General features: G+C 40.5%; 2 protein-coding genes across 17 annotated transcripts in view; one reads left to right on the top strand and one right to left on the bottom strand.

The window, feature by feature from the left end:
* Positions 1-1,795, top strand: part of RALGAPA1 (Ral GTPase activating protein catalytic subunit alpha 1) — a 314,990-nt gene extending 313,195 nt beyond the window's left edge. For 15 of the 16 annotated variants that reach the window (XM_056811013.1, XM_056811018.1, XM_056811024.1 and 12 more), the window contains one exon: positions 477-1,795. In XM_056811013.1, the coding sequence (XP_056666991.1) occupies positions 477-625 (149 nt within the window). In that variant the 3' untranslated portion in view covers positions 626-1,795. The remainder of the gene's footprint in view (positions 1-476) is intronic. The other variant, XM_056811015.1, reaches the window with a different exon arrangement.
* A 731-nt stretch (positions 1,796-2,526) lies between these two features.
* On the bottom strand, positions 2,527-5,613 carry INSM2 (INSM transcriptional repressor 2). The gene has a single exon (XM_001366135.3). The coding sequence runs from the start codon at positions 5,466-5,468 to the stop codon at positions 3,750-3,752; it is 1,719 nt and encodes a 572-aa protein (XP_001366172.1). The 5' UTR covers positions 5,469-5,613; the 3' UTR covers positions 2,527-3,749.
* Positions 5,614-12,729: the final 7,116 nt, after the last annotated feature.

Consider the following 12,729-nt stretch of genomic DNA (forward strand, 5'->3'; position numbering starts at 1 on the left):
GATTTTGATTTTAGAATCTTTGACTCTTGGGTATTCACTTTGGTTCTTTCCATAAAGGAAATTATACCTTTAATGACTTTCATTTGAACATCTAGCTTTTGTGACTGGGGACAATTTCAGACTCTTATATTTAAGCTGTGAATGCCTACACTCTGAAGCCTGCTGTAAAGGAACTAGTCCTCCTCACCTGCATCTTGAACCCTGCATGCTGATGGTGGCTATAGATCCTTCCCCTTCCTGTTTGCAAGGAAATTGCTTCCCATTGCTGCTTCTTGGGGCACTGGTTAGTTGTCCCCTTGATTTGATGGTTTTTTTCCTGCTGACATGGTAGCAGAAGCCACCAAATCAGTGAGTTTACAATACTTACTAGGGCATTCTAGTGAACAAATTTTGCTTATTTGAAGAGTTCTTTTTTTATGGGGTGCATTGCTAGGGTATTGGTACTAACTAGTCTGTTTCTTACTGTCTCCCCACAGGCTCCTGCCTGGAGACTCTACCCAGCGAAATTTCAACAGCAGCACAGATGGATGGGACCGATTTAGCTTCTCCAATGTCCCCACGAACCAGCAAGAGCCGAATGTCTATGAAGCTGCGCCGCTCCTCAGGGTCGGCCAATAAATCCTAAGGAGACAAGCAATTCTGCAGTTTTTTTAAATGACAAGCATTAGTCTTGAGCAGTTGAATTAGCACTGACAATGTTTTCCCAAAAAAATTTAACCAGATGTATGTCTGCCATCACACATGTTCCTTCCTCTATACTTATTTTAGAAAACAACACTGATATTTTATTTCAGTATTTTAGCTTTGAGATTTCTGTGGGGTTTTTAGTTATACTCAACTTTCACTCTTTTGGTACAGCTTACATACTATACCCTTTAACTTTCTTGATAATTATGTCTAAATTATCACTTTTAACTCCATGGTTAACACAAAACCAAAATGGAATTGGAGAAAATGATCTCACTGTTATTTATTGTTTCCATTGTAACTTTCTTAGCAAGCTAAATATGTACAATTTTTTTAATGTACAATTTCAAATTTAAGCATTTGTAAAGTTCTAGCAAAAGACACAAAGTCGTTAATGCACAGGATGTGTATAGATTATTTATGTTATAAGAATAAAATAATTACAATAAATTGTCTTTTAGTATTTTAGTTTCCACTTGAAATTTTTTTTAATATTAGGTTTTCTTTCCCAAAACAGTGTCTCATTTCCTAGCCATGTGGATAATACAATGACAAATCAAAAAATGAGAAAAATCACTGTGCTGCACTCTGACTTATGCTTGCCTTCCAATTATTTTTATAATTTTCCTTTTAAAATGGTATCACTGTTCAATGCCATTCTGTTTGGAGATTGTGGCCCAGGTCATCTGGCCACAGGATCTTGGTGGATCAATAGTTTTTTCTTATATGTGGAAAAAGAAGTATTTTTCCAATGTAATTTCCTTACTCAAAATTATGTGTACTATTAAAGAAGATAAGGGAATATTATCCAGGAGTCTGACTTTAATCTATTGTTAAAATTGAACTTATAGGTGTGGATCAGTACACAATCCACTCCTCCAGAGGTATTTTCCTACAACAGATGAGCTGCTCATATTTTGTCTTGAGTGGCATCTCTCCTAAGGAAATGTAGCATGGCATCAGTTCTAACTGCATGTGTAAATACATCATACAGGCAAACACAGAAATATAAATTATGTATGGTCATTCATCTAGTATCTACAGATTTGTAATTGTTAAAGAAAAGATAACATAATATTTAATGATACAATAAAAATTATTCTTACCACTTTCTGTTTTTGAGTGTTGATTAAGCTTTAGTGTCTTATGCATTTTAGGTACCAAGTAGAGTTGAAAGATCTTATTTCTGTGATTAATAAATGGTAATGGATGAACTTAGTTCTTAAAATAGATTTGAATTCTTGTTTCTGGGGGTGTACTTTGAACTCAGTTCACAAAAATAGATGGGCATACATTCCCTTATCTAAGATTGCTCCCCAGTAACTTCTTATTCCAAGCAGTTTGAGTTATTCCAATAATCATCTCGGTTTGCTTGATGCTAATTTCTCAAATAGATTTTTGTTAATGCTTCTTTCATATGATAGACTGAAACTTTCTGTAGGAAAGACTGGGAAATTGTTTTATTTTTTTAAGAAAATAATTCAAATCTTGGCCCTGTTTCAAAGACTGGTGGCTTCTTTTTCCAAGTAGGCAGAAAAAACAATTGGAAACACAAAACTCCTATTTAGCTGTAGAAAGTAGCCTTTTTTTTAGGTGCATGGGACCTGATGGAGTTCAAAAAGTTAAGATAAAAGTTGGAACAATCTAAAAGGCTACCCTAAGGTGGAGAATTATGGAAATAAGTCGCTGTTCCATTTCTAATGTGCTTCTCCCCCCAAAAAAAAAATTTTAACACTAGGAAGCTATGATGAAATAAAAATGCAAAAGGAATTTTTGAGAATGAGAATTAATGAAATAATCACTTTGAAACAAACCATAAAAAGATTTTTGAGCCCCCAGTCCTTTTTTAAAGTGTTCAATTTAAGTCCAAAATTGAACATATCAATTTTTTTTAAGGAAGGTGGAATTAAACAGCCAATATTTAATGAGAAAGAAGTGTTTACAAAGATACAGTATCTGTTCTCTTCTGGGATTTGAATTATTTAAAAGAGAAATTATCCCAGCTTCTATTTAAAATTATTTCTTCCTTTTTTCTCTTGAGCCCACTGTGTATTTAAGTGGTATCTAGATGCTACGTGTAAAGGTAAGGATGACCAAACAAATAACACAAGACACAAATTTATTTGGTGAGCACCATACACAAACAGGGCTATTTGTCATATAAGCAATAGCCAGTTTCCCAGCCTCTGGCTAATAGAAGCAAGGACAAGGATGTATAGAATATACAACGATTATGGTTTTAAAAAAGCAACTAGAAATTAAAATTTAAAAACCTTGTAGCTGTAAAAACACTTTTTTAAATGGTAAATGAGTCGTCTTTCAATTTCATAGTGGATTACATCTTACTGTAGGTTCATTTTTAGTACAAGAAATAAGATTTCCAACAAAAGAATTACACAAATTGAGTGAAACGTTGCTAAAGAGAGAAAAATTTAACTTCAGGAAACCAGGCTAATGTGGGGTTAAGTTATTTTTATGCAGTTTAAGCAAGTTTACCTTACACAAAAGTGTAAATTGAAATAATCCTTCTAGCAGTTAATTAGCACTTTTCCCCACTTTCTATGGGACGGATAAGTTTAATGGAATTGGAAAAGGGAGATGTTTACAAGGTACTCAAGACCTACAAGAAATGTAAGCAAAAGCCCTCTGAATTTTACTTTAACTGTATTGCCCACAGTCACATCTTGCTTGAAACCTTGCTTCTTTGTAAGTTTGGCACCAATTATGTCTTCACAGAATGTACAGTGAAAAATTAGAGAAATGATATGGGTGCCTCTGATGACAACGGAAGCAAAATCAGCAATAACCACACTAAGTGGCTAAAAAGATATTTTATTAGTCCTTTCTAGACAAGCATTCATCTAGACGTTCCATAGGAATTACAAGTCACATAGTACTTTCTAGTCTCCGAGTGATTGAGCTCCGGGAAGCCTTTAAGAAAGAAAGGTAGGTAAGGAAAGAGGAGGTGAGAGCATTTTTACCAGTTGGAAGAGGTCCCGCAGCCACTCACAGCGACCATTTTTTACTTCCAGGCTCCGTCCCAGTCTTAATTCTCTACGTACTCAGCAACCGGGTCTGAGTGGCATCTGAAGCAACAACACCTGCCGGCTTTCCGACGGGTGACATTTATTAATATGGCGAGTTAGCCCCAATGAACTGAAGAAGGTGGATGGACAGTGCTTGCATGGAAAGATCTGTTGAGTATCTTCTTCAGCAGCTCTCCCTCCACTTGGTCCCTCTGGCGGCGCCCCTGCTAAAGAAGGTAATAGCATTTCCTCTCGCACTGCGTGCCACAACCGGTGCTTGTCTCTAATGTCGGCCGACGGGAAGTGCGCCCCGCAAAGCGGGCATGGGAAAGCAAGCTGCAAACTCTGCTCTGTACTGTAGCCGGGGGTGAGCGCTAGGGTTGAACTTGCCTGATGAGTGCCCAAATGCTTTCGCAAATAAGCTTGGCGGCGGAACTTCTTGTGACAATATGGACACAAGAAAACCTCAGATACCCCATCTCCATTGCCATTCCCTGTACCTGGGACCCGACGCCCCGACGCCCTTTCGTTATATGGACCCTGTGGTAGCGGAGGCTCTGGGTGCTGAGTGGCCTTCATGTCCTGACCATGGGTAGCTGCAGGGTTGGAGCTGTCTTGATGCTGATCGGTCCGGGAGCTGTCCCGAATATGAGGGTGCTGACCTTCAGTCCTTTTCTCTCTGGTGTTCTCCTTACCCTCTGGCAGGAAAGGGGTAATAGAACTGCAATCCGAAGACAATAAGGAAGAAGAGGAAAAGGAAGGAAGGGCCTTCGCGTCCCTGGGGACAGTTGTGGAAGCACTGGCAGGACGTGGCTTGTGCCACCGGCGGTGGGATGCGAGGTTGGCTGGGCAGCTGAAGACCTTGTCACATTCGGGACAACGGTACTCAACTCTCACTATGCGGGAGCAGCGGTGCTGAGCCAGTGCGAAGGGATCTGAGTATTCCTCTTTGCACAGCTGGCAAATGAATTCACCCAGTGGCGTTCGACTGCCTTCAAGGCCTCGGGATGGGGTCCCAGGAGCCTCCTCCTTGATTTTCAACCCCAAGACTGGGGATGTGGTTACTTCATCTGCAAAGCTCAACCTCCTCATAGCCTTCGGTTTCTTGGTACCTAGCACTGCTGTCCCAGACCCAGACACTGCCACTGGCCCAGGAGGTCTCTTATCACGACGGTCGTCCCCAGTACCCCGCTTCAAACCCTGAAGAGTAACAGGGAGGGGAGCCGAGTCTGGCTTTGGAGTAGCTTCTGGGAAAGGTGCCAGAAGAGGCATCAAAAGCTGTTCCACCGAAGATGGGGCAGACACGGTTGCCACTGTGGAAGAGAAAGCAACCGCGGCTGTGGTGCCCCCCGGGAAAGACTCAGCCGAAGCAGGAGAGCTGAGGCAGCGCTCCAGGAACGTCCCGCGCAACTCCGCGCCCGCCGGCTTAGCTGGGCTAGGACTGGGACCTGGAGTCGAACCTCCGCCCAGCCCCAAATCAGCGCCTTCGCGCCGACCTGGTCCTCTGCTTCCTACGGCCTCTAGGCAGAACGCTGACAATCGCGAAGTCGCCTCTCTCTCCTCCTTTTCTAGCTTTTCCAGTGGGGACTTCAACCTCTCCTTACCCGTCACGCTTTCTTGGGGACTGGGGGAAGCCCCTCGGGGGAAAGGAGGTGCCTCTTGGGGCCCCAGCAGGTGAAAGTCCCTTTCCACTCGACGCGCACGGTAAGAACCTCCCAGTCTCTTGGTTCGTTTCACCAAAAAGCCCCTCGGCATGATGGGGTTGGGAGAATTAGAAATTTTAAACAAGAGTTAAGGGGGAAAGTGGGAGGCGAACGCTGCAAGACCTGAGACTGGAGCAGGACGTTGCTGTAGCCGTCATGTTCTGGCCTTTATAGCTGAGACGCCGGTTGGTGAGAGGAGGTAATGAACCTCGCTCTGAAACAGGAAGGTACTGCCCAATCAGGAGTCGGAACCTGTGCGGGGGAGGGGGAGGGGGGAGTAGTGGAGTGAGGTATCAGCTCGCAGCATCCCGAGCTGGCAACCTCGGTGGTTGGATAAGCGCCCAGGGAGGAGGGGGAAAGGTTGACTGCTTAGCCACGCCTTCCCCAAGTTCAAACAGCATTATTTCCCTCATCCTACAAAATCATCACCTTACCTATTAAAATAATACCCAGCTAGAACAGCCTGTAGGACTAGTTCATAGAGGAGGCGGAGTCACGGAAAATCCGCAGGAAGATAAGCTGGTACATGTGTGAGGGAGTCATGTAGCCCTTAACCTTCCCCACCTTCTTAGGGAGCCCGTGATTACACCCTCAGGTCTCTGTCCCTGACTTTCCTTCTCTCTAACAAAGAGGGAGTCTTGTTAGCTCCTCCTAGCTAAAGCTTTCTTTGCCTGTTGCACCTGGCCCTGACAGAAACCTTGAAGAATTTCTAGAGCTGAGAAAGCAACCAACACTCCAGCTCCTATTCCTATCCCAGACCTCTGAGAAAGAATTGGGGTGATGGAGCCGCGACAGAAAAAAAAAAAAGCCTCAGAGATGAAGAGATAGGTTTGCGGCCATGAGTAGGAATCAGGTTCCTTTTCAGGGCTGAGTTAATAGGACCGAGTCAGCCCAGAAGGTCTTTTTGACTGGACACAGGCAACAGGGTGGTCTGTATTAGGGAAAGAATGTGGAAAGAGGAAAGACCATCGCAGGGCATCTTTGGGAACCTTAATTAAAAGAGGTCTGTAAATTAGTAACAGGTAAAACATCTCTATTTGCACTGAACTAATAGAGAGGCAACAGCAAAAAAGCAGAGTGAATTAACTTACTGATACGTTTCTATATTTGAAGTTGAAGTACATCTATCATTGATTGAAACTACTAGTTTCTGGCAGCATGGGAATTCTTTTGTGATTAAGGACACAGGGTGAGGAGATTGTGCTCCCTGGAAAAGCTTTAAGACTCAAGAAACAAGTCATTTCAGTGTCCTGTTACTTAAGGCTTACAGTATATATGTCTCTGACATATATACTTTCTTAGATAAGGCAATTTCCTTGTTCATACTTTATTCTTATACCATGAAAAAATATGTCTTAGTACCTCAGAATGCCTTATAGTTCCAGTTAATTTGTCAATTAACATTTGCTAAATGCTTACTATGTATTAAAAAAAACTAATCAGGTTGAGAAATAATCAACAGAGGAAAGCACTAAGAAGGAAACATTTATTGACTGCCTACAGTGTGACAGAAGATTTACAAATATTACCTCCTCACAATAACCTTCAGAGATAAGTGCTATTATTAATCCCATTTTACATTTGAGGAAATTGAGACAGATGAGATTGTTACTCTCTGATGGTTATACAGCTAGTGAGTATCTGAAGCTAGATTTTAATTAAAGTCTTCTTGACTACAGATCAATTGCTCTATTTACTACACCATCTTACTGCCACTAGAATTAAAGGAGATCATGAAAAGCTTCCCATAGGTGAGACTTTAGCGGACTTGAGGAAATCTGGGAATTTAAAGAGACAAAGATGAAAAGGGAAAGCATTCCAGGTAAGAAGGGTGACTGCTAGTCAAAATGCTCAGTCAGAAGATAGAGTATCGTGTTCAAGGAACAGCAAGGAGGCTCTTAGCACTGGACTGCAGAATATGTGAGAAAGGCAAAGTATAAGAAGACTGGAAAAATAGGTTATAGAGAACTTTGAATGACAGAAGATCCCAGAAGTGACAGGGAGCTGTGGAATTTATTGAAGTAGGATAACATAGTTAGATCTGTGCTTTAGGAAGTTTACACTGACAGTTTAGAGTAGGAAGAGACTTGTGACAGGCAGACCAATTACTGTAATAGACCAAGCAAGAAATAATAATGACCTATACCAAAATGGTGGAAATGTCAGAAGAGAGAAGAAGGCTAATGTCAGAGATGAAGGTAAAACTGAATTGGCAATAGATTGGCTATGAGATGTGAGAAAGAGTGAGGAATTGAGGATGGCATCTAGGTTTGGAGCATGAATAACTGGATGGAGGATCGAGGTACCTTCAACAGTAATAGAGAAATTAGGGGAAATGGATGCTTTGCGGAGAAGAGAGACAATGAATTCCATTTGGATATGTTGAGTTTGATGTCTCTGGAAAATCCAGTTTGAGATTTCAAAAGGGTAATTTGAGATCAACAGATGGAACTAGTTTAGTAGATTTGAAAATCACCTGCAAGTATGACAATGGAATCCATGGGAACTGCTAAGATCATTAAGTGAAAAATTATAAAGAGATTGTCCAGGACAGAATGCTGTTAGGCACCCATGGTTCCCAGGTATGACCTGGATTAAGATCCACATCTTAATGAGGATTACATGGCATTTAATATTCATAATATGGAGACTATTCCATAGGAACAGTAATTTCTAATGGGATATGGCTAAGAAAAAAAGAAATATGACACTGTGATGCAATCAGGGTGCAGACAATCAAGACTTGATGGCTTATGTTTATAAATCTTGTTCAAGGAATAGCAAGGAAGCCAGTGACATTGGAGTTTTTAGAATATGCATTATTGATTTCATTTTGCAGGTGAGGGAACTTAGTCATTAGAAAATTTAAGTGACTTGCTAATGAGTGACAAGAAGTTGGAGGCCTAAATCTTTTTACTCCAAATCCAGAACTCTTTCTATTCTACTAGGTTCACACATGGTAGGTTATAATTATTAGAATTTATGATTGAAAAAAAAGAGAAACAACAGAGAGATTAAGTACTAGAGGATTCTAGATCAAAATAGAATTTTAAAAAATAAAGCTAAATTTTAACTGTAGAAAAATTGGCTATTAGTAATGCTTATTATCTATTTCTCTTTGAAGATACTTTTTTTCCTAGCAAATAACATATGTTTGGAGGAGATGAAGAATTAAAATATGTGCACACTCAGAGATTTTTAGAATCAAAATGCATATTTTGGAATCACCACATCAAATGATCATATAAATTGTATTTTTTAAAATAACTTTCTCAGTCTCTTTTGCTGGATCTTTATCCAGGTCACACCAGATAACCATTAGTCTCACAGGGTTCTGACTCTTCTAAACTTTTTCACTTGTGGAAAGGAAACAAGACTGACAGTTTGTGGGGGAAGGGCCCAACTGGGAGTGGCAATTGGGTCTTGTGACTAGCACTTCCTCCCTGCCGGGGGGGAGGGGGGGGGGGGTACCGGCTTCCAGGTGAGGAAGAGAGGAGCTTGTTCAGCCCAGTCTGGAGTGGCATGCTCTTCTTGGTTCAGCCCAAAGACACAGGCTTCTAAAGGTTAGAATTGTTCTTGTTTGCTTTCTGTGTACTGCTAAGATTCTGAATTAGAACAATGAGAGTAGACGGGAGTGGGACAAACTCTCCACCAGCCTCTAGGGCCTGGCCCTATACTCTGAAGCTGAGAAAAAACTCTAATCCCAACGGGTTATTAAACTTTATATTATTGGAATTCGCAGTCAGATAAGTGGACTATCTTTTCTGGTCATAGAGGGAGCTGAACTTCAGCTCAATCATTCCAGGACAAAGAGTCCTTATCGTACCCCTGCGGCTTCCTCTCAGCAGGGGGCATCTCCCTCCCTTGCCTCTCCAAGCAATATACCCTCTCTCCCCTCTCTCCTTCATACCCTGCTACAAACCTCCCATTTATTCCCATTTTTCCAATCCTATTTCCGTTCCCAATAAATATTACACACTTGGTGATCTCATCAGCTCCCATGAATTCAATTATCATCTCTATGCCAATGATTTTCAAATGTGCTTATCCAACCATAACTTTTCTACTAACATCATTTCCAACAGTCTATTGGACATTCCAAATATGCCACATAGTCATCTTTTTCAATTAAATTTTATTTTATTTTCAAAGATCAGTCTTCTCTCCCTCCCACTTCCCTTCCTCAGCCTCATTAAGAAAGAAAAATAAAATCATTACAAACATATACAGCCAAGAAAAACAAAATTTGTCATTATCTATGTCTAAAAATATAACTAACACCTCTTTCTGGAGGGGGGCAACATGTTCCCAAGTATATGTGTATATATGTGCATGTGTGTGGTGTATGTGTGTTACACTTCCAAGTTTATATGTATCTACATACATATCCATATTTATGAATTTTTCTTTTCTTCCTCTTGGAAAAAAATTATTTGTATAAGAGATGGTTCTCTAGGAAAGGGGGAGGAGAGAAATATAGGTAGCAATCTACACAAGATAAAAACAAAAGATATCAATATAAATCTATTTTTAAAATAATTTTCATCATTATTTCAAAGTATTTATTAAAAACCTATACATAAGTTTTGAGTAAGGATCAGGAGACACTATGGGGCCTTTCCTTAACTCAATCCCAACCTAGATGATACAGAAGCTTCAGTTATCTGATATTTGGCTCTTCTCCAGTAAAAGGCATTCATTTCCCATCTGTTTTCTGATATTCATCTGTTGTTGTACCCCTCCATAGTTTAGCTTTCCTCCAGCAAATAATTTTCACCCGCTTTTCCATGGGACAAGTTCAATCACCTGAACTTTCTCAATAAACTCAAGCATTTTGTTTTTCAAAGCTCAAAAAGCACATTATTCCTATTTTCTTTTGTATGTGGTTCCTATATCTGTCTTGTGGTTTATAGTTGAAGAAAGCAGCATGAGAACTTTCCTTTCTTCCACCTCTTTAAAGACTCTGTATGCTTTTAGTGAATTACTGCAACTCTTAATTAAGTCAGAACCTTTCATTAGGTCTTAGAATTGGGAGGACCCAACTTTAACTCTTTCTCTTTCCAGTTTCCTTTCTACACCCTACATTCCTGTTGGTCCTGGTTATTTATTCAAATGGCACTAGGGTCTAGAGGCAGCCCTTCATATTATATCCCAAAAGAGAACAGGGATAGTAGTATAGACTAGAGCCTGTGATTCCCAATATAGGAATCTTAACTGGGGAGAGTGAAATTTGTCAATCCTCCACATACATCACAGAAGCTCACAACTGGTGTTGACCACAAAAGCCATAACTGTGCAAACAACAGGAAAACTCCTAAAATCAATTAATAAACTTCATATGTATTTATTATATATTATTTAATATAAAATTCTAGATTATATTTATATATAAACTATATATAAAATTATAATTGAATATTAAAATAAAACTCCTGGAAATACAGCATTTCACCACCATAAAAGGTAGTTCACAGAAGTCTGTGAACATCTTAGGAGTTCATGATGATGGTCCATTGGGTTTTCACACACAAACAAAAATTCAATGGCACTTTAAGCAATAAAAACAACTGTCCAATTGTTAAAAATGCATTTCTCCATGCATATATAAAAGGTTATGGGGTTTTTTCTACAGAGATTTGAAACCATCATGGACATGCACACAGCAATTAGATATTTATGTAGCAATTACATAAAATTCTGACCATTTCTGATCAGAAGGGATTTGTTTTTCCTGTTTCTCAAGCTGTTATCAAATTGTTTTCAAAATGCCAGCAAGGTTTAATGGATAGTTAGACACATGAATATATTCTCATTTGCATTCTATACATTATACCAGAATAGCTTCCTTGTTCCCCTCATTACCCTGAATCTTACACAAAGCCTTATAATCTTAGCAGTTTGGTGTCTTTCTCTTCCCTTTTCCTCCTCCCCCCAAAACATTTATCTTGTATTTATTGTTTATGTATTTTTATTTATTCACGTACATGTTGTTTTCCCTTATTCCTACCAAAGTTGTATCAATCTTTGGATCTCATTGGGTCAGCATAACCTTAGTCCTTAGCAAAGGGCCTCTCGGCAGGTAGAGGTGATCCAACTTCTCAGCCACATGGAGCCAACTGTAAAAATGAACTAAGCATTGTGTGGATATTATAAGGAGATCGGTTTCAATTAAGGTAGAGAATAAACTTCCTCATGGTTAGTGATGTCCAAAAATTGGAATGGGTTACTTCAGAAGTAATGAATTCCTTTGAATTTAGAGTTTTTAAGAAGATATTTGTAGCAGTCCACCCCTAGCCATGGGCAAGGGAAACAGTATGTACAGATTGTCTTAGAAGAGAGCATGCTCAGTCTTCAGCATGCTCAGTCTTGCGCATGGCTGGGAAAGCCTCTAACCCTTGACCCCAGCTTCCCCCAGGTTAGGCGAGAAAACAGGTTTCTTTGTGCTCACCTGGCTAAGATAAACCACACCTATACCTATACCGTTAACCAATGATAATCATCCCTATGTATTGTGTATATTTGCATATCAAAGAGATTAAATACCGGGCCACAGCAAGCTCTTCTTTCTCTTCCTCACTAGGATCTCAGCTCTCACTGATGCCTGTCCTTGCTGGAGCTTGGCCAGAGGCCAAGCTCCATCTTTGATTCCTTTCCTGATCTACCTCTCCCACCTGGGACCTGGCCTTCGGCCAGGCACTTTCTTTTCTCTATTATGTCTCCGACCTGTGTGGTATTAAATTTGGATCTTTGGACGGGTATAAGCCTTCTGAATAGTCCACTGATCAGAGTTTTTGCTGTGGCTCCTTGATAATTAATAAGGCCTGGATTTCTGACTCATTCCTGCCACCTCATATCTCTAACGTGACTCCGCCATCCCCCTCGCGGCATCCAGAACTTCTATCCTTCTTCTATCTTCCTACCTTGAGGCTTCTCACAGGATCGAGGAAGCTTCATTCTAACGCCCAACGTGCCCAGTGCCCACGCTTCTGGCGCCCTCATGGCTTTCAACCCTTTATTTCACACAGCTGGGGTAGGACATGTCCCCTCACACGAGGGAAAGAACAAAAGAAGGCTGGTGGTGATGGAGTGCGAGGAAGTTTGCCAGTCTTTTTGGCCAAGGATGGTAAGTCTTCCTCTGCTGGAGGTGAAGTGATTGGTTCCTCTGAACCCTGTTCAACGCTTAATGTCGTTGACTGACAGGGGAGAAAGTAAGGTCTCAAAAGCTGAACTACTTGAGACAAAGATTGGAAAAATATCAGGATGAGGGAAACTGAGGCAGGCAAACTATTGAACACATAGTCAGTCGGAGTGTG

Source organism: Monodelphis domestica, chromosome 1, assembly GCF_027887165.1.
Source record: "Monodelphis domestica isolate mMonDom1 chromosome 1, mMonDom1.pri, whole genome shotgun sequence".
Lineage (NCBI taxonomy): Eukaryota > Metazoa > Chordata > Mammalia > Didelphimorphia > Didelphidae > Monodelphis > Monodelphis domestica.